Raw genomic sequence first — 20,670 nt, forward strand, 5'->3', positions numbered from 1 at the left:
CCTGGTAGTAAGTAGTCGGGATAGACCGGTATCCTACCTGTCAGAGTAAGCGAGCAAGAGAGTGAAAGGAAATCAAGGAAAATAAGAAACTAGAAGATCAACGACCGCCAGCCAACAGACTTTTGACCGTAGCAATGATTACGAAGGTGGATTCATAGACTAGCATACATGAGGTGTACCAGAGCAGTGAATCTAGATATCGTATGGGCAGTGGCAGGGTTAAAAGCTAGGTGCATCACGTGCACGAGAGTTCCCCGGACCCCCACCATGAATCTATGATGGAGCTCGCTAACGGTCTAACTAGCGCGCCCTCTCCGCCACCTCACCGTGCCTCTCTCCCCGCGTCGCCCCCCAAAAGTACTCGAAGCTGTCGCCATTGCCACGGGAACTAAACAAAAAACAAAGGCCCCCCATGGGATAGTTGGTTGATCGTGATTACCTTGTACCACCAAAGCGCAAATCAAAAGCGAATACCTTCTATGAGCGTGCTTGCTTCGGCTTGAGCGAGGCCTATTGCTGCTCCATTGCTCCCTCCACCCTCGCCATTTGGCCTGCCATCCAGAATAAGTCATGGGCACGCTCACAGGTGATGTACCGCGACTAGACTCGCATTGCCCACATAAACTCGCGACTTCGTGCAGACTGACTGCGACGCCCAACTGCTGTGCATGCGCAGATGAGAGGCCACATTCACAAACCTACCGTGTATACATTGATGGTGTAGGATTCGTACAGCGAGGAACACGGTGGCAGGGCTACTGCTGGTTCTGCAAAGGTGAGGATGTCAGTGAGCTAATAGGAAGCCGTAGTCAAGCTTACACAGCACATAGAATTCTGGACCAATCGTCTGGCGGCCACAGACCCTCCTCTCGAGATATCGCAAACACGTATACCTGACGTGCCAGACCAGACTGAATTCCTTGCTCGATGGAACGAGTTCTACCAAGGCTACCAAATTGAGACGCTTGCAGATGGTACTGAGCAATGGTCAGCGGTGCTTGGTGAGCGGTTCAGCAACGTCAGCCCTGGCTTTCTACCGCGGACGCGGGCCCTGCTCGAAGCGGGAGTGAGAAATGACGCTCGCAGGCCAGGAAATAGGTTCGCTAGGGGGCGACTGCCAGAAGAAGAGAGCCAACCAGAAGCGCCACACCAGAATATAGAGGATTCTTTGGATAGACTGCTCCAGCAAGCTGCAGATCCCGAAGACGACACTTGGGCGATGCTGCAGGAAACTGTACGGAATCGTTCCAACAATTGGACGGTGGTACATGAAGGGCGGACTGTGTCGGCAAGACTTTGGACGTCGTTACAGGAAGAAGAGATTTTACTAGCGTCAACCTACGCGGACGAGATTCCTGAGATGAACGCTCCCGAGCCGCCACGCCCATTCACTCGACAGGACGCTCAGCTACTGCGCCGACGGGAGCACTTCCGACGCCTTTTTGGTAGCCGCGAAGACGTCCAACGAGAAGACTACGAATCCCCGGTGGCAGCCATGTACAGCAGAGCCGACGCACGGTATCGACAGGCGGAAGAGCGACGGGCGGTAGCGCCAGTAATTGGAGACGATATTTCTGTCCAAGAACGACGAGAAATCGAGGAGCAACTCTTGTGGGGCGTAATGCAAGACTCACAAGCCATGTCAGAAAGCCTCGAGCGTGAAGGTGACGTCTGGAGCTATACACCGGTTCCCGTGGTGGACCAACTCACAGTACCCGAAGACTCAGTCGAAGACGTTCCCCTCGACCGCACCAGCCCATCCATCGAACATCTGACCTCCTTTGTGGAGCATATCGAGCGCATGTCCGATGCCTTTGGACGACCTGGCAACCCACCCACAACTACACCCTCCACAACCGCCGCCACCAACCCTTCCCTCACCGCAACCTCCTCCTCCTCACCCCTAGCTACCACTACCCCAGCAACACAACCCACACCGCGCCACCCATCAGACCTATCCGACATCCGCACCTCGCTCGCCCACATGACCTCGGAACTCGCCCGTCTCCGCCTCGTCTCCTCCAACCTGGCCACCGCCCGCCGCAACCCCCGCGTGCTCCCCCAGCCCTCCCCCAGCCTAGACAACCAGCCCGACCGGCCGCCACCCGCCACAGATGCCGAAATGACGAAGCTGCTAGCCTGCCAAGTGTGCTACCAGCAGCTAGCTGACACCGCCCTACTGCCGTGCGGACACATGGTCATGTGTCGCTGGTGTGCGGATGTCGTGGTCCCCGTGCGCCATGCCCATATCCCCGTGGGCGTGGTAAAGTGTCCGATGTGTAGGAAGGTGGTGAAGCAGCGATTTAAAATCCACATGTGAGTCGCGGTGAAATGGGTGAACTGCATCTTGGCTTGGAAGTCGCATGTGTGAGTAGCAGGGGAGTGTGGGGGTTCAGGGCAGTAGAAGAAGGAACAGTAGGATAATAAAATGACAGGTTGGATTAGGAGGTCAGCAGCAAAAACACCCATGACTTCTTCCTCAATCATATTCATATTCCCATTCCCATCCCCATTTTCCTACACAGTAATTCCTTTGACACCCGCAGCCAGTCAGTACAAGCGTAGATAAAAATCACACAGACTCTCCCATCAAAACACCAAAATACATCAACAATCAACAGTCCCATTGACCCCTTCCCCCTCTTTTTTTTTTCCCTGCATCAAATCACGCCCGACAGTACCTTACCACTCAGATGACAAAGCTACGCACTCGACAGAAAAGAAACACCGAGAAAACCAATCCAAAGGGCTCGAGCTGGTGTGTGAATGGTATCTCAACGGTATACGGTGTCTGTTGATGCCAGCGCTACCGCTACCGCAGACCCCGATTTCCACAATCAGCGTCAGCGTCAGTGTCCACATCCGCGTCTGAGCAGCGCAAGGTGATGTCGTGAAACATGCGACATATTCCTGCATATTATTTGATCATGAAAGGAAAAGAAAAGAATGTTTGGTTATCATCATGACATGGCATTGATATTGACAGGCTAATCTACATGGCCTTGTACATTTCACACCAGCACAGCCACAGCCACAGGCACAAGCACGAGCACGCTCTTACACATGCACATCCCACAACAACAAGCCCTCTTACATATTCCTCTCCATCTGCATCCCCATCCCCATCTACACCCCCCACCCCCACCCTCATGACTCGCCCGCCTCACCCATGGTAACGTCGCCAACACCATGGTGTTGAACGAGCGGGGAAGTGACGGGTAAGATAGCCGAGCGCGGACGATTATATTCTACATCGAGATGATCTGGCATGCTAGCCGGGCTGGGAGCACGCGAGTCGAGATCGGATTCTGGGGGAGGGGAAAAGTCCCAGACCTGCGGGGGGGATGGAGTTAGTAATGCGTTAATGAAGGGGGGTTCGGAGATGGAGAGTGCATTGACTGGCGCAAAAGAGGCTGGCTGACTCACCTCCATGATGGTACGGCCGCCTCTGCTGGCCATGATGACTGCCTTTTCCTCCTCAAAGACGACGCGCCAGACCGCCTCGGCGGGGCTACTAAGTTCACGCACGAGCGTGCCCGTCTTCAGGTCCCAGACTTTGACGCGGCCGTCGCTGCCGCCGCTGACAATCCGCGTATTGTCAAACTGCAGGCTGGTGACACTGTTGTCGTGTGCGGCCAGTCGGTGGACAGCCTGGTAGTTGGCCAGACTCCAGACGCGGACCGAGCCATCCGACCCGCCCGTGACGAGGATGTCTTCGCGCATCTGAAGCTGGCCGACAAGGGAAGTGTGGCCTTGTAGGACGGCTAGGCATTTTCTGTGCGCTCTGGTCAGTCGCCAATAATGCGGTGCAACATCGGATACGCTTACCCATCGTTCGGATCCCATATCCGCACACTCGTGTCCAGACTGCCTGTTGCAATCTTCTTCCCATCAAAGGCGATTGCGTAGATTTGGCTAAAGTGTCCGGTGAGGGTTCGAAGGCATTTACCCTCGGAGATGCTCCAAATCTTCGCGGTTGTGTCGTAGCTGCCAGATACAACAATGTCGCCGTATATCTCGAGACATCGGACGCTAGCCTGATGGCCTATAAGAACATGTTTGCACAAACCCTTTGTAAGATCCCATATCCTCAGCGTCGTGTCTCGGGAGCCAGATATCGCTGTATTCGAGTCTGACATTTTCAAACACCGCACTGTTGATGTGTGTCCGCGTAACGTGAATTGGGGAAAGCTGTGCGACATTAGCTTCCATTGTCTCTCCCATTTTCCTGTTTGAGGGCAGGTTGTAAGAAACCCAACTTACCCGGTGGCAAGGTTCCAAACTCGAACATCGCGGTCGCAGCCTCCACTGACCAGGAGATCACCCCAAGGCACCATTGCCCAAACGCCCATGACATGCCCTTGCAGTGTCTTTTGGTGGTCGCCTACAGTGTCAAAAACGTGAATCTTTGCATTGTCGAGCGCAACTACAATGTATTTTCTGGTCAGGTGTAAGCTCGTCACAACACCCTGGTCTGGAGTGATTTGCCGGGCGTCACAGACTCCTCCGTTCCGCCACGCGGTTTCCACCATATACCGCTGTTTGAAGTGAGAGCGGTACGTGGTAGGCCTGCGGAATGCTGTCTTGCGCTTTGCCTCGCGATCGAGGCTCTGTGTTCGAAGCCCCTCAGCATGCAACTGCGACTGCGACCGGGCGACCTCGAGCTGATCTCGACTTGGCGCATCGTCGGTTCTCGATGTGCGGTCGTCTTCCTGCCACCATGGTGACTCTGCATCCTCCATTCCTCCCGGGCTGTCCTCGTCCATCTCCCTCGTCAGCGACCGGAAAGAGTACTTTTGACAGAGCAACCGCCATGCACCGTCGTCGTTGACTAATTCCCTCCATTTCTTGGATACCTGCGATGCCCGAGCAAGTGTGGTAGGATCGTCGACGCATTCCAGAATCTGTGAAAAGTCAGCTACCTCGTACATGTCTGTCTGGACCTGTGTGCTAAAAACATGTCCGAGACCAGTGCAGAGCATACTCTTAAGCAGAGCTCAGTAGGCAGTTCCATGAAAGGATCCTTTTTTAGTCTGGGGCTGACGAATTCAGCCACAAAGCTGAGTTCCTGGCTGTCACACAGATTGAGCAGTTCCCCGAGCAGCCGCAACCGCTCCGCCCGGTTCATGTCGCTGAAGTTGGCCCGTATGTTCTTGATGTGTGAGTCTTCATGTTCGGCTGCCGTGCTCCAGTCTGGTACTCGCTGTGTGGGTGTCGGACTAGGCGCTGGGGTGGGCGGTGAAGCCGGGGCGGAGGGGAGGAGGTTGTGTGGTATGGTCGAGGACAGTGGACTGGTCGGGGTGATGATGGGCCGCGGTGCTCCTGACCGCGACATTCTGCTTGGTTTGCGGGCATGCATGTGGGTATGGGTGTGGGTGTGGGCATGGGCATGGGAATGAGCGTGGGCGTGGGCGGCCGACGAGCTAAACATGACGGCTCGCGAGGAAGAGGCTGAGGCGGCCATGTCGGTGTCAGAGTCGTCGATGTGGGCGACCGAAGGGTGCTGGTCGTCGAGTTGGGCGGTACTGAAGTAGTCATCGTGCTCCATGGCGGCGGGGGGAGACTGGGAGCCGCTCATCAAAACTGGGTCGGGCTGTAGGTAGAGTACTCTGACAGCGGTTTGCACTCGCTGGCACTCGCCAGGCCTGTCGGATCGGAAGCGGTAGCGCGCTCCCTGCGTGGTGCACAACACTACAACGGTGACGGTGACGGCGACGGCGACGGCGACGGCGACGGCGGGATGCAGGGGCGGGCCAAGGACGGTATGGAGATGTGCGGTGGCACACGGAGTGGGAACAGGCTGGTCGGCGGGCACGAGGGCTTGCTTGCGGGCGGACGTGGTGGGCGTGTCAAGGTGGTAGGCGTGGTGCCAGAGAGAAGGCTGATAATCGGGGGAGAGGGGAGAGGGTTGTTTTTGTCTGCAGCAGGTCCAACCTTGAGCGCTCGCGAGTGGATGCAGCGCGCGCGCCAAAGAGGGACAAGAGATGAAGCGCAGGGGAATGAGGGTCGGTCGACTTGCCGGCGGACCACCCACTTGGAAAATGAGAAATCGACAACTCAGTACTGTTGAATCCACACATACAGATGTACATATATACACACCACACACATACACACACACAGCTACCCAGGTGCACTCACACACACACCAGCAACGGGACAAGGCCATCACGCGCAGACGCAGAACAGGCACATGCACCCAGTAAAGGCCCGGCCGTCCATGTCTTCCAAGGTTTCCTTCCTCCAGGGCCTGGCTGGCAGGGCGTTTGCAGAAGTCAGATTCGGCAAAGCCCGCTGCGAAGCTCCATTTCCAAGCTCCGCCAGCATCCATCTTGGACAATCAATCAATCCATCGCCTTGCCTCGCCCAATGCCCACTGACAAGCTGACAACCGGTCCCTGCAGCACGCAACACTCACTGTAGGGGCGAGAACGCGAACTCGTCCCGCCTGCACAGCGGGGGGGGGGTACTCTGGAGGATGCAATTAGTAATTACCTGGATGGATGGATCGTATAACGCAGTCTTGATTCGATCTTTTCTCTCTTCTTCCCATGCTGACCATCACGATCGGGGGGATGACTACTGTATGTACCATGTACATACCATCCTGCGCCCTGGAGTCTTGGACCTAGGATAGGTACCCTGGCCCTGGCCTGCTTCAAACATCTGGGCCCCGCGTCCAGGGGGGACCGTTCATGTGTCAGAAGCACTTCAGTGCCAGTGCCAGTGCCACTCTACCTTGCCTCTTTAGCCGCACAGCTACCGTAGGCATGTAACTTATGCACTCGGCACTCGGCGGCTGTTCGTTCTTGCAACTCACCTGGGAGCTACCACCCTTCTGTCACACAAGCAAAAGGGATCCGATGGACTCGAGCTCTGTGGACAGGTTCCAAGCTTGAATCTTGTCTTTGGATGAAACCATGTGACAAGGTGGACAAAACACATGAGCAGTGTGATTCGGCCACCTGCTCGAATGGTCCAGTCGACCTTGAACGTACAATTCTGTCTGAGTCTGTCCATGATCCAGGGTAGGTGATTGCCATCTAAGCCTTTGTACTCTTGTGCTCAGCGGTGTTGGTATTGGTGCTGGTCGTGATGGTAGTGTCACTGTGCTAACATGCCCAAGTTACGATCAGGTGATCATTCCAAACACCATCACCTAGAAACAGTACACAGGACACTGTTCCTCTCGCCTGTGTCGTCTCGTTTGAGTCTGTGAGGTCGCGGCAGATGCATCCGCTAACGACAGGGGAGCACGTAATCTCCTCGCAACGTCATTGGGCCCGAGGATGGATGGCCTTATCGATAACTCATCCAACAGTCAACCACAAAGTCCAGACCGTTATTAATCAACCAAGTGGGGAATTGCCATGATGCATCGGCGGGAGTCTCCTCTCCGTCCCTGTTCTCTATTCTAATACATTCTCGGTCTCTCTCACCTGCGGGAGGGTTGGGACAAAACTCTTCGACGATGAGTGCTTCACGTGCGCTATTCGCTGTTGCGCGGGCATCACGGACCGCCGCAACAGCCCACGCAAGGAAGCCAATACAAGGCTCGCCGCTGCTGTTTGCAAGTCCACCATCCATTCACAGTACTCGTACGATCCACCAGCCGTCGCCACGAAAAGCCCAGCAGGCCACAGCGACCCCAGATGCTGAGCCTGTCGAGTCGACGAACCCAGGACTGTCGTTTCCATGCCTGGACGCTTATGAATCTCGCTCCGAGTCCCTCTCAAAACGATCGCTTTCCGGGCCCGAGCCCTCGTATACGTCGGGACACACGCTCAATTTCCACTCGCGGCAGCCTATCCTGCTCGACTGGGGCGGCATTCTACCCGAATTCAACATTGCCTACGAAACATGGGGTGACTTGAATGCAGACAAGAGCAATGCCATCCTCCTGCACACTGGTTTGTCGGCGTCCAGCCACGCCCACAGCACTGGAACAAACCCAAAGCCAGGGTGGTGGGAGAAGTTCATTGGGCCTGGGAAACCGCTGGATACCGACAAATACCACGTCATCTGTACCAACGTGATCGGGGGCTGCTATGGCTCGACAGGACCGTCATCAAAGGATCCAGCCAATGGCGAGCGGTACGCAACCCGATTTCCCATCCTCACAATGGAGGACATGGTGCGCGCGCAGTTTCGGCTTCTGGACCATCTGGGCATCCAAAAGCTCTACGCAAGTGTTGGCTCGAGTATGGGAGGCATGCAGAGTCTGGCAGCGGGCACTCTGTTCCCAGAGCGCGTAGGTCGGATCGTCAGTATAAGCGGCTGCGCACGAAGCCACCCCTACAGCATCGCCATGCGACACACCCAACGACAAGGTCCGTCTTATTCCCCTTAGACACGTTTCACTGTCCCTTCTAACACGACCACAGTCCTCATGATGGACCCCAACTGGTCCCGCGGCTTCTACTACGATTCTATCCCTCCCCACGGCGGCATGAAACTTGCCCGCGAAATCGCAACCGTCACCTACCGCAGCGGCCCCGAATGGGAACAACGCTTCGGCCGGCGCCGGGCAGACGCCTCGCGCCCCCCCGCGCTCTGCCCAGACTTCCTCATCGAAACCTACCTCGACCACGCGGGCGAGAAATGGTGCCTGGAATACGACGCCAACAGCCTCCTCTACGTCTCCAAAGCAATGGACCTCTTCGACCTCGGCCTCGCCCACCGCGAACAAATCTCAACACTCCGCAAACAAAACGCACACAAACTCCAAACCTACCTCGACGGATCCGCCCAACCCCCAGACTCCTCAGACTCCCTCGCCTGCTCCCTCACCCTCCCAGAGAGCCCGTATGAGGAAAAGGATGAACGGGCCGACTTTGATCCCGCTCACATCTCCACCGATCCTCCACCAGACTTGGTCGCCGGTCTACGCCCCTTGGCGAATACGCCCGCCCTCGTCCTGGGCGTCGCAAGCGATATCTTGTTTCCGGCGTGGCAGCAGCGTGAAATTGCGGATACGCTGCGCAAGGCGGGGAATTCTCGGGTTCAGCATGTGGAGCTGGGTGAGGAGAAGAGTCTGTTTGGGCATGATACGTTCTTGTTGGATTTGGAGGGTGTTGGGGGGGCCGTGAGGCGGTTTTTGGGTTGAGTGTGTGGGATGTGGGGGAGGGGGGGACTTTTTTGGTCTTTGTTTTTTTTGCGGGCATTGGTGGTGGGGTTTATGAGAATGTGGGGGGGTGAGAGGATGGGTGGTGGAGTAAGAAGTACTGGAATCTCATGACATGTCTCCTCTCCTTTCCTCTCCTCTCCGCTCCGTCTTTTTACCCCTGCTGTCAGTCCTTGACAGTGAATGATGCAGTCACTCCTCCGTCACATGTACATGACTAACAGCAAACATGGCCCTATACATGCACACCCAAACCTTTTCATCTTGCCATCTCCCCAACCACCCCTGGAATCACCCAGTCAAACGTTAGACGTCCACGTACAACAAACCATCCAGACCCAGGCAAACAAACCCATCCCGCTCACACCCCACCCCCACTCCTCTCCACCCTCACATTCGCCCCCTTCCAGCGCGGCGCCATCGCCTCGTCCACCCACGGACACTCCGTCACGTCCACATGCGACCGCACATACTCGACCAGCGTTTGCGCACCGGGAGCATCTTGCATGATGGCGAGAGCGGCGACACGGGGGATGCCGAGGTAGGAGGCTAGACGGGGGTCTGTGGAGGTTGGGAGGGGAACGAGGCGGGTTTTTGTGGTTGGGGTTGTGGGGGAGGACAGGGTGGCGATGTGTAGTAGGGTGGGGAGATGGGCGTGGGCAGGGGAGGATGAGGGGTTTGGGTGGGTGAGCAGGATGAGGGCTGGATGGTTGATGTTGGGTTGGGCGGTTGGTGGTGGTGATGGTGGTGGTGGTGATGATGGTGGTGGTGATGATGGTGGTGGTGATGGTGGTGGTGGTGATGATGGTGGTGATGATGGTGGTGGTAGAATGCTGGGTGCGAGGGTGGTCGGGGCGTTTCTTGCGGCTAGGGCTTCGAGATGCCGGGTTATGGCGTTGAGACCGATGAGGATGTGCTGGCTGATGTCGGGGGGTGGTGGTGGGGCATCAGGGAGGGTTGTGGATTCATCCTTGGGGTCTGGATTGGTGGTGCGTTTGCGCTTCTTTCCTTTGGAGGCGTGGCTGTGGGTGCGGCGGTGCTCTCCTAGCGGGGCGACGAGACTGGAAATGGTCAGATTTGTCGAAGTGCAGATGCAGGTATGCAGAGCGCCGGTGATGGGTGTGGAAATGGTGGTCTTCTTCTGACTATCGAGTTCACTGCAGACCTACTTGCAAACCAGGTCGAGGATGACGTCTTGTTCGTCTTGGTTGATGTGCGGCCTAATGCGCCCCGTTAGTCTTGCTAGGCACAGTAGTAGGCGTGGTGGCGGCCTGAGTGGATGGAGTGCTGGGGGAGCCACCATTTGGTTTCGGTGAATGGCGTGGCGGTCTTGAAGACAGGTTTGGGGGTTTGTTTCGGGGCCATGGGAGGCTGGAAACACGCGGTCTCCGACGGTGGCGCAAGTGGATCAGCAAAGAATCTGATTGTACTGCAGCGTGATGGTTTTGCAGTGTGGGTGCGTCTGTGTGTATGATGATGGGTCACGAGGAGGTGCAGAAGACAAAAGGAGCGGAACGCAAAAGAGACGGGAAACCAAGAGAGAGAAAAAGCGTGAAAAGTGGATCTAGGCGGCAGTGCCTTGCATTAGTTTGGGGGGGGGGGGGGGGGAACAGATGGAACAGATGGACAGAAAAAGGCCGATGGAAATGGGATGGTGGGCCATGTCGAGAATGGCATTGTTCGGAAAGCGAGCGACAAGACCTACTCTAGCGGAGGTGGGATGATGGGATGGCGGGGAGGGATGGGATGGGATGGGATGGGAGGGAGGGGGAGGCGGAGGGGGAGGGGCCAATGAGCTTCTTTGATGACGTGCGTGCCCGCCAGACAACCAAACCGAACAAGGGGGACCGACCTCTCTCTGCTGTGGGGCGGGGTTCAAATGGGGGGCGTTCGGCCTTTTCCACCACTCTTCCTCCCTGCAAATCTAGACAATACTACAAACAAACGCGTCGACCCACCGAGAGAGAGAGAGAGAGAGAGAGAGAGAGTGAGAGAGAGAACGCGCTCGCTGCCTGTCTTTTTGTTTGTCCTCCTTCACACCTTCACCTTTGCTCTGCCTGCTGGGCAGGTTCTTCCCTTCTTGCTCAGCCTCCTGACGCTGCCTGCCTGCCTGCCTGCCTGCCTGCCTGCCTGCTTGCTCGCATTGCTTGCTGCTCACATGCTGTATGCTGTTGGTGTTGTTGTTGCTCCTGCTGCCTGCCTGCCTACCCTGTCCTGTAGTTGCGCTGTGAGCTGATTGCCCATTCACTCTTCACCTGCCTTGCCCACCCTGTGCGTGCGTGTGTGCGTGCAGCCACCACACCACCCGCCACGCCTGGTGCTCGCGCTGGAAATAAGAATCAATAAACAAAACAGCTGCCATCAGTCCCTCCCTCACCGTCATGACCTCGCCGGGCCATGATGTACGTCTGCCCGCCGCTGCAGACGCCTCCTCGTCCGCAATCCATCTCCCCGCCTCGCCGCCTCGCCGTGATCCTGTCGAAGACGCAGACGCAAGCTTTACTCGCAAACGCCCCCGCCTAGATTGCGGAAACACCGCTCTTTGGCCCAAGTCTTCTTCTAGCCCCGCCTCTCCTGCCACATCCACCATCGCCGCACCCCACGAGCAGCTGGTCGAGATGACCCTTCGCCCACACCCGCCCTCGTCCTCGCCCTCACCCTCACCCTCGCCCTCGCCCCCATCCCCCGTCATCACAACCGCCGACGAGAGGCAGAGCGACCCAGAGCCCGCCGAGGACAGCCCTGCTCCGCTGCAACAACACTCGGCCATAGCAATGCCTGGCGCAGACGCCGCCTCTGTCAGTCCGCCCGTCGACATCATCGTCGACGACGAAGACGAAGACGAAGACGACAACATGGCCTTTGCCGTCCACATCGACGCCGAGGACCATTTTCGCCAGTTCCCCTTCAACACCCGCGGCAATGGCTGGCTCATGGTTCGGGAGCTGATAGCGCACTTCGAGAAAGGTCAGTTTCACCCTCACCCTCTTCTTCTCGCGGCAACAGGGCACTGGGACTGACCATCACCACGCATAGCCACCACGGTCGAACCTCACATACTCCCTGCCCTCGCCCGATGGCTCAACGATATACCCAACCGCCATGTCGAAGCCGTGCCTTTCTTCATGTCCAAAGAGGAATTCTGGATGTCCTTTGCTGATTTGGTCCACGTTGCGCTACAACGAAGGTAACTAGGCCGACGCTGTTCCAAATAGCAGGCAAAATACTGACCCCGGCAGATATCCCTTGGGTGACAAGTTCGTCGACGTACAAGTAGACGATTCCTTTACAGAGTTCTTTGGCGCATATGTGCGTGTTTGCTCTTTGCTGATACTCATCGACGCTCACCGAATCTCCCATCCGCGTTCCGAGCCACGCTTCCCATACACGCTGCTGAGCGAACTCCATCTCCGCAACCTCAGCACCCTTCTACGTCGCGAAAAGGTGCCTCTCTTTCAGACATTACAAAAAGACTACGCCATCGACTTGTCAGACATGATCAGCCAGCTACACAAGATCTTCTTGTCCGCCGGCGGCGCTCAAAATCTTCTTCGACTGGCCGACGAAGCTTTTCAGCAGGTCGAACGTCCGACCGAGAACACAATTGCCCTTCATGCCTCGCGCTCGTTTGGCACCCTTGGCTGGTCCATTCAAGAGTTTTCCCATCTGGCTGCATGTCCCAACATGGCCGATTACTCTCGACGCGTCTTGCGATTCTTCTACAAGTACGGCAGCGATCTGTTCAACTTGAGCCGAGTCACCGAGGCTACCATCACAAGAGATCTCGTCATACAGTATGCGGATCTGATTTTCGAGCTTTGTGTCTGGAATAGCGGCATTGCTGCAGAGCTAGTGAGCAAGTATCTCGACTTTCGGGATTTCCACACTTCCACTGTGCCGTCTTCGGCCGAAAATCCGATTCAATATGACGCCAACAAATACTGCAAAGATCCCACGGCATTTCCTGTACTGGTATCAACGGCGTGGAAGTTCAAAGTTCTTCGCAAATACATCACCAAGGGCAAGATGGACCTGCGTGTTTCCAGTATCGCTGCCATGGACAACTCGTTGATTGATATTTGGAGGGAGCTTGGTGGCCCTGATGCCGCCAGCCACAGTCCTGTCTTGCGATATTTGGCCGACTTCTTGTTGCAAGGGCGCGTCGTGGATTACATCGTTAGCGTCGACTCTCACCCGCAACTGATATCCCGCAGTGGAAACATTGTCGGCTTTTTGATCGTCACCCATCGATGGTCAGAGAGTCAAGCGGATACGATCTGGAACACCGTTGCCAACAGTCCTGATTTCCGAGTAGTCACGGCGACCATGGCCATGCTACGCAACATCATCGGCCTCATGGGAGCTCAGGAGCTCTTCTATCTATGCAAGAAGCTCTACGAATTGCCTCTCGAGCGATACACTTTGGAGATTTTACAGTTTCTACGCGAATTGAGTTCGCAGCTGACGATCAAAGCGTCACAGATGACGTACAAGGAGGTAGACCACAGCATGCGGCCTTGGAGTGTCTGTATCCGGATCCTACGCGAGACCGCCCCGAGAAGAGAAGCCGATAAAGAGATGATGAGTCTTCACGCCGAAGCCGGTGACCAATTGCACCATATGCTTCATGCCATTTCCGAGGGCGAGCGATGTGCAATCTACGAGGAGTGCGCAAAGCACATTGCTGGTCACACGAATCAAGCGACTGGAAGCGTGCGTGTGATATTTGTCCTTGCGTCTGCGTTGCATTCAGGAGACGGGCTATTCTTCCAAGAGCACTTGCAACTCTCGCGCCAAATCTTAGAGGAGATCCCCAGCCTGGTCAAAACCGAGCTTGCAGCAGAACCTTATCCCTCTCAAAAGCTGGTCTTGCAGTACAGGCTCGAACTATTGGCGCTTTTCATCTGCCGCGCAGGTTTGGCCATTCCCGTAGACTTGTACAGCGAGATTTGGCACTACACCGTTGGACCAGGTGCGCTCTCGGATGCCGCACGCAACATTGCCTGGGCTCAATTTCTCAACACGATTAAGCTATCGCCAAAAAATGACTTCTTCGAGAAGCTCGTGGACTCTTATGTTCCCACTCTCGACCCCCATCATTTCACAAACGGTCTCTTCGATTTTGTGGCGAATTACAATTTCCCTACCGTCAGGTTGCACGAGGAAACCGAGGACGGAGAATCCACTGTGCTGCAGAATTCCGGGCATGACCTGTTGTGGCTGTTGATGACGGAATCTCTGCCAGAATCTCCCATCGGAGACCGCGCCGCACGACTTCTTGCGACTCGTTATGCAAAGCTGAACGAGACTTCAGGCGTCCATCTGGCCGAAGTCGAGGCCGCTCATGTCGCCCTGGTGGGGAAGTGCATGGAGGAATTGCGCGACACGTCTAGAACGGCACGCAAAGGAGCTCTGACCTCCAAGCAAAGCGAGATTCGCTGTCAAAAAATTCTGCTATTCTTAAAGCTATTGCTTGAATCTATTCGGCAGCAACCGGATCTCAACCGGAGTCGAAGGACGGACTCGAAAGTCGATGAGGCAGATGTTCCATTTGGAACCGCAATCACCATCAAATACCAGTGTGGTAATGACAGGCAGTCTGTATCGATGGCTGCCGAACATACGCTGGAAGATCTTTACAAACGACTTTGCCATGCGACAAGCTTTAGCAAGATCAACATGTTCGCCAAAGGTCAACGACTGACTCTCACGGACAACGGTACACAGAAGCTTTCTGACCTTGATGTCGGCGGTCAGCTGCTTGTACAGCGTGCCGAAGGAGCTCAGGCTACACACTCTCTACATGCGCCTATCTCGGGAACCTCAGTGTTCGAAACTACCTTGCTAGAGCACTTTGACGAGCTATTCGAACTCATGGAGTCGGACGATGCGATCAGCCAAATGGTCTTTGAGTTCTTGGCGTTCTTCCCGCCTCGCGCCACGTTTACTGACCTGGTCTTGACTGGAAAGGCGCAGTCTGAAACTCTGTTTCCTCCAGGGAAATCTTTCCAAGCTCGTTATGCGGCCCAAGCCCTCCAATCCGGGCTCAAGGAACAAATCCGTGGATCAAGTCTCAATGAGGAATTCCTTGCCAACGCCATACACCATCTGAATGCTGCACTTCTCAATCCACGCTTGATGAAGGATCCGCTAGCAAGCTTCCAAGAAAGGCGTCTGGCGGCCATTCTTGTGCACGTTTTGCTAGAATTCCTTCGCGGTATGCCAATTGTATCCAACCCGTTTTGCCAAAACTCACAGATGACAGAACGGCCATCTCCCGATGTATCCGCTGCCTACTTCTCGGACGGGGGTCTTCTCTCCACTCGCCTTCTTGGTCTTCTCACCGTGGCGCTTGAATCCAACGAGGAAGCCGATTTCGTACAGGATACCTATGCTGCAATTTTGGAAGCTTCGCTTCATTCCCGGGCCGTATGGGATGCCTTTATGGATAACCCCGACACACGTGGAATACATCGTACCCTACTGCTCGATGACTCTAGACTTGTTGTAAGGCAACATGTTGCACGAAAGATTACATCCGTGTGTGGAGGGGACCTACCATCGACATGCCCAGTTACCAAAGCAGAGATTGCATCTCGCTTCTGGTCAGTCATCCGGAATATTCTGCCCGACACTATCGAGCAGCCAGAACGATCGCAGCAACTGTTCGAGGTAGCTGATCACGTTTTCCGTGCCAATGACGAGTATGAACGGAAAGAAGATGACCTGAGGACACTCCTGTCATTTTGGAGTGATCTGCTTCTTGGCCATAACCATCAGACGTTCGCCGGACGGGAGGAGCCAGACTTTGTTGTCCTAGGTTTCACTAAGCTGTTATTGGGATGCATTCTGTCAATAAAGTCCTTCAAGAAACCTTTGAATTTGGGGACATTGATGGAACAGATTTATAGAAGGTTTCTCTTTGCGGGAAGGTACGTCATTCATACTACATCAGCCTTTGCTTGGGCTCAGAACACATGCTAACCTATTCCAGTGATTTTAAGTCGGATGACACTGCCACATCCTGCCAAGTCCTCGACCCTGATACGCGACACGAACTTTTGGAGCTGGTCCTGGCGCTGGCAGACGATAAGAACCCAGACGTAGAGACTGGCGAAAAACGGGGTGTCGACACCAGAGGTTCCTATGACACTCTCCTGGAACTAGCCAGTGAGGTTGAAGGGCGAGACAAAGAGTCAGTCATGTCGACTTTCGCCGTCGACCGCATATCCGAAGTCCGCTCCAGCACCGGCTACGTGGGCTTGTACAATCCACGCAACATCTGTTACATGAACTCCCTCTTGACTCAGCTCTTCATGAACTTGTCATTTCGGCAGTTCATTCTTGGTCTTGAGGTGCAAGAAGCTACTGGCTCACAAAAGCTCCTCGTCGAGACGCAACGACTTTTCACGCAAATGCAACAGTCGGTCAGCAGATCAGCAGACCCGCGCGATTTTGCAGCGTGCATCCGGAGTTTTGAACAAACTCCGATTGACATTACTGTTCAAATGGACGTGGACGAGTTCTTCAACCTCTTGTTCGACCAGTGGGAGAAGCAGCTTGTCAAAGCAGAAGACAAGCGGAATTTTCGATCCTTTTACGGCGGACAAACGCTCAACCAAATCAAGTCGAAAGAATGCGACCATGTCTCTGAACGAACCGAGTCGTTTTTTACTGTCCAGTGTGATGTTCAGGGCAAAGCTAATCTCAGAGAGAGCTTGGGGGCTTTTATCAAGGGTGATGTAATGGAGGGTGATAATAAATACAAGTGCGAGTCCTGTGGCGGTAGACTCGTCGATGCTGTCAAGCGGTATGTCGGTTCATTGCTAGATGGTAACCGAGCTGACCTGTTCTAGCACCTGCCTAAAGGACGTCCCGGATAATCTGATTCTTCACCTCAAACGCTTCGACTTTGATCTCAACGACTGGAGCCGAAGGAAGATTTACGACCATTTCGAATTCCCCGATTCATTTGACATCAGCGAATACCACGTCGATCATCTCAGCGACCCTTCCAGGCCACGCGAAAAGGACGTTTTTGATCTGGTGGGTATACTTGTCCACAGCGGCACTTGTGAAAGTGGTCACTACTACTCTTATATCCGCGAACGGCCCTCTCCTACGGGTGTGGCGACATCTTCGTGGGTCGAGTTTGACGATAGCAGTGTGACACCATTCAATCCGATAGAGATTCCGCAGAGAGCGTTTGGGGGCCCGACAGAGGATGGTTATAACCGACACTTCAAGGTTTACTCTGCGTATATGCTCTTCTATCAACGGAGAGACACCGTCGAACAAACTTTGCAAGATTGGGTCGCTCCCATGACGGGTGGACCATTCAAGGTCTCCGCCCCGGGTGCGCTAGTCAAAGAGGTGGAAGCCCGCAACAGCGACTTTATTCGAGAGTATTGCCTATTTGATCCGGGCCATTCAAGATTTATTCGTCAACTACACGCTATGTCTCGAACCATCAACAAGGGCACCTGCTCGGATGCTCATGATCAGGTACGCAATTCTAATGACTGATCTTTGAGCCGAACCGATTGCTGGACACGGTCGTATTGGAACTGGTGACGTTTTACTAATACTTTATAGGAAAACCGGGTGCTGAGGATAGTTCTTACGCATCAAAGCCGAATCGTCTGGCGACAGCAAACACCCGAGATCTTCCTAGAAACCGTGTCTCAGCTGCGCCGCACAGTCCTCTCATGCCCGAAATGCTGCATTACGGTTTTGACTTTCCTCGCCACTGATGATCATGCACTTCTCAACCTCATCCTAAGATGTGTGCACGCCAAGGTCCGGGCGAATACGCGAATTCTGCTCCTGGATTGTCTGGATTTCCTGCGCGACAAGGAGCCTTCTGCGTATGGCATAGATGGCCCAGACAGCGACATGGACCTTGATTCTGCTCCCCCATCGCACGGTATCCTCTGGGCCGTGGTCGCGAAGCTACGCTGGATAGCAGAAGAATCAGCTATAAGCCCACGTGGATGGGATGATTTCTACACCACTGTGACAGAGATTGCCGAGATGGGACACGCAGAGACGGCCATTCTACTCGACCACGGTTTCCTCCATTTCTGCGCCAAGCTCTTCTGCATGCAGCTGTACAAGAGCTTCCCAGATGACGTTTACGATCTATCTCGAGTCCTATGCGGTAAACGAAAAGGCATTTACAACAGGCTCATCGTCTGCTTGGCTACGCTGCTTTCGCAGATTGACATCAATCTACCGAGTTTTGTGCGGCCGTCTACCGGCCCACCCTCGAGCCAGAACCGCCTTGCTCTTCTGGATCGCGAGCGCATGAAATTTCCAATGACCTACCGCGAGAAGCAAATCATGCTTTATTATGACACCGAACTCTCAGCCATTGCAGTCCTGGACAAGGCTTTGGAACTGTTTGATCCTTCCAAGGCAGACCACTTTTATCCTGGAGATATAGTCAAGTGGATCCTTGGCTCAAGGGACCGTTCCGTGCAAACGAACTTGTCCAAGACAGTGACTGAGGGCATCGGACTAGATCCTCCTTATTGCGACGCATATGTCCGCGCCGGACTGTCGTTCTGCGAACGCTTTGCCAACCCGGCTTCTGTGATCGACTACCTCGACGCCGTTGCAAAAGCCGTTGCATCGTCGACCCGTACCGATGGCGAGTGCGCACCAAGTGGCGACGTTGTGCTCGAGCTTTTCACTGGCCTTCTAGATGTCCAGAACCCTGAGCTATTCGAACAGAGTCATCCGCAGATTTTCCATCAGTGCCTGATGAACAATAGTCGCTTGTACGCCACACCACTGCTCATGCACCCAATGGAGAACATTCGAAAGGGCACCCAGGCCTTCCTTGTCCATCTTTTCCTTGAACATGGCGAGCTACCCCACGAAGTCTTGCTGGTGAAATGGAGCGCTGTCCGCGAACTGATTCAAGATTTGACCGGTCGTATCATCTTTGAGAGCACTTCGGGCATACTGAGATCGCACATGAGCCCGCTGATTTCGACCTGCCAATCACTGATCCACGCCCTCTTCCTCTTGTCGCAGAGCGAAGACGCCGCAATGGAACCGTACAAGGATGAGAATGACTATCTCATCTTCCAACACTGCCGATTGGAAGTCGAGCCGCGCCTGCACGAATGGCCGGACGAGGGCACTCCGCCTTCGACGGTCGACACCTTTGATCAGTCAGACTATGGGAGTGAGTCTGATGATGCGCAGGAGTTGAAGAATTGAGAGTTTTGAGTTGACTTGAAATTTTTGTGATAGCCGGCTTTCTTCCATCTTCTCCTAGGCCTTTTCTGCCTTGTGCCCGTCGCAAGTCTGCCACCAAGCATCCTGCACGAACTAGGTTTCTATAGTAGAAGCCTCGGCCATGACAGCTGGGGGTTTTCTTTGGCTGGTCGGGATGACGGCTTTCTGAGGCTCCTCCTCTTCTTCTTCTTTTTTTGGGGGGAAGGGGCCTTGGCATTTTCCTCCGAATCTGTTTTGTTTTCCCATCGTTTCGGCGTTTTGAAAAAGGAGCACGGATAGATTCACGATGAACATGCACACACACACACATTCACATTTGGGGCGCACGTTTTGTTTTTTCCGTTGTGTCGGCGGCTTCCTCCTTCCCTTTGGCATGACGGTTTGGGACTCACTTGCAGACGGGTATACGATTAGGATGTGATGCATAGCGTTGGTGCTTGTGGCGTCTCTCTCTCTCTCTCTTTCTCTTTTGCTCTCTCTGTATGTGTGGGTTTTCACGAAGCATCCTCCTTGTGCCACTGGCTTTTTTGCCAGGTCGACAAGGAAAGGCGCATTGATTTTTTTCATGTCTGGGGCCTGGGGGAGAGGTGTTTTTTCGGGCTAGTATGCATCGGTTTTTTTTTCTTGGACTTTTGCTTGGTCTTGATGGGTTTGGCGGTTGGAGTGGGTTGGTTTGGGGTTGGGGGGGTTGCTACTTCTTCTTTGACTTTGACTTCTTCGACTTCTTCATTAGGGCTGTTTATGAGAGAGACGGAATTCAAAGCGATGAAATGAGATGAAATGATGACTACCTCCTTTTTTCTCTTTTTCTTGCTCGCAATACATGCAAGTTTTTGTGAAGACGTGTAGCTGTCTAGGTACTTAGTTGGCTGTTCAACTTGACTAAGAAACCTGCTGTGAACTTGCTAGGCATAGTTGGGGAGATGGTTTTTTACTGGGGAGATTGAGGTGGGCGATACGAGTCTTGCTTTCTCTGGACTGGTCACCACCTAACTATCCCAATTCATATGTAGATGTAAATGCAAAAAAAGCAAACTCCTAGCAACAATGCAAATGGAATTGCACACATCTTTCACATCTACCAACTGCAATATCCTTGGAATCATTTGCCAGATAGCCTTGCCCTTGTCTGTTACTCAGATGATATGGGCTTTCCAAGGTAAAAGGTGCAAGTACGGTGCTGAGATGCAGTAGGATGGCTGTTTTGGAGGTGTGAGGGTGGGAAGTTGGGATTTAGGCGTACGTGTACTGGCATGGCACCCGCGTGTTGGATATACCTACTGGTGCTACCTCCAGCT

At 54.4% G+C, this 20,670-nt stretch overlaps 5 protein-coding genes across 5 annotated transcripts; 3 read left to right on the plus strand and 2 right to left on the minus strand.

The window, feature by feature from the left end:
- Positions 1-570: 570 nt before the first annotated feature.
- IAQ61_007133 (uncharacterized protein) lies at positions 571-2,320 on the plus strand (the record flags this gene model as incomplete). The annotated part of the gene is made up of 2 exons (XM_003840891.2): positions 571-775; positions 831-2,320. The coding sequence occupies 2 exons, from the start codon at positions 571-573 to the stop codon at positions 2,318-2,320; spliced, it is 1,695 nt and encodes a 564-aa protein (XP_003840939.1).
- An 808-nt stretch (positions 2,321-3,128) lies between these two features.
- IAQ61_007134 (uncharacterized protein) lies at positions 3,129-6,403 on the minus strand. The gene is made up of 5 exons (XM_066097455.1): positions 4,985-6,403; positions 4,264-4,904; positions 3,829-4,191; positions 3,427-3,775; positions 3,129-3,333 (listed from the first exon to the last, which is right to left on the minus strand). Exons 1-5 carry the CDS (start codon positions 6,329-6,331, stop codon positions 3,148-3,150), a joined length of 2,886 nt encoding a protein of 961 aa, XP_065952497.1. The 5' UTR covers positions 6,332-6,403; the 3' UTR covers positions 3,129-3,147.
- A 1,068-nt stretch (positions 6,404-7,471) lies between these two features.
- Positions 7,472-9,106, plus strand: IAQ61_007135 (uncharacterized protein; the record flags this gene model as incomplete). The annotated part of the gene is made up of 2 exons (XM_003840889.1): positions 7,472-8,330; positions 8,385-9,106. 2 exons carry the CDS (start codon positions 7,472-7,474, stop codon positions 9,104-9,106), a joined length of 1,581 nt encoding a protein of 526 aa, XP_003840937.1.
- A 379-nt stretch (positions 9,107-9,485) lies between these two features.
- On the minus strand, positions 9,486-10,489 carry IAQ61_007136 (uncharacterized protein; the record flags this gene model as incomplete). Its single annotated transcript, XM_066097456.1, has 3 exons — positions 9,486-10,185; positions 10,294-10,344; positions 10,425-10,489. 3 exons carry the CDS (start codon positions 10,487-10,489, stop codon positions 9,486-9,488), a joined length of 816 nt encoding a protein of 271 aa, XP_065952498.1.
- A 594-nt stretch (positions 10,490-11,083) lies between these two features.
- IAQ61_007137 (uncharacterized protein) lies at positions 11,084-20,094 on the plus strand. Its single transcript, XM_066097457.1, has 7 exons — positions 11,084-12,091; positions 12,161-12,311; positions 12,364-15,341; positions 15,390-16,056; positions 16,119-16,934; positions 16,981-17,629; positions 17,720-20,094. The coding sequence occupies exons 1-7, from the start codon at positions 11,506-11,508 to the stop codon at positions 19,352-19,354; spliced, it is 7,482 nt and encodes a 2,493-aa protein (XP_065952499.1). The 5' UTR covers positions 11,084-11,505; the 3' UTR covers positions 19,355-20,094.
- The last annotated feature ends 576 nt before the right edge of the window (positions 20,095-20,670 follow it).

The sequence above is a fragment of the Plenodomus lingam genome, assembly GCF_022343315.1.
Source record: "Plenodomus lingam strain CAN1 chromosome Unknown contig_27, whole genome shotgun sequence".
In the NCBI taxonomy this organism is placed as follows: domain Eukaryota; kingdom Fungi; phylum Ascomycota; class Dothideomycetes; order Pleosporales; family Leptosphaeriaceae; genus Plenodomus; species Plenodomus lingam.

What these genes read in the sequence shown, in the direction of transcription:
- IAQ61_007134 (XM_066097455.1), bottom strand. Translation starts at nt 6,331, where the DNA reads ATGGATGCTGGCGGAGCTTGGAAATGGAGCTTCGCAGCGGGCTTTGCC. An exon ending in CTACTGAGCTCTGCTTAAGA is followed by an intron (nt 4,905 to 4,984) that starts GTATGCTCTGCA and finishes GACTTTTCACAG; the next exon opens with ATTCTGGAATGCGTCGACGA. An exon ending in GCGGCCGTACCATCATGGAG is followed by an intron (nt 3,334 to 3,426) that starts GTGAGTCAGCCA and finishes TCCCCCCCGCAG; the next exon opens with GTCTGGGACTTTTCCCCTCC.
- IAQ61_007137 (XM_066097457.1), top strand. Translation starts at nt 11,506, where the DNA reads ATGACCTCGCCGGGCCATGATGTACGTCTGCCCGCCGCTGCAGACGCC. An exon ending in GATAGCGCACTTCGAGAAAG is followed by an intron (nt 12,092 to 12,160) that starts GTCAGTTTCACC and finishes CACCACGCATAG; the next exon opens with CCACCACGGTCGAACCTCAC. An exon ending in AGGTTTCTCTTTGCGGGAAG is followed by an intron (nt 16,057 to 16,118) that starts GTACGTCATTCA and finishes AACCTATTCCAG; the next exon opens with TGATTTTAAGTCGGATGACA.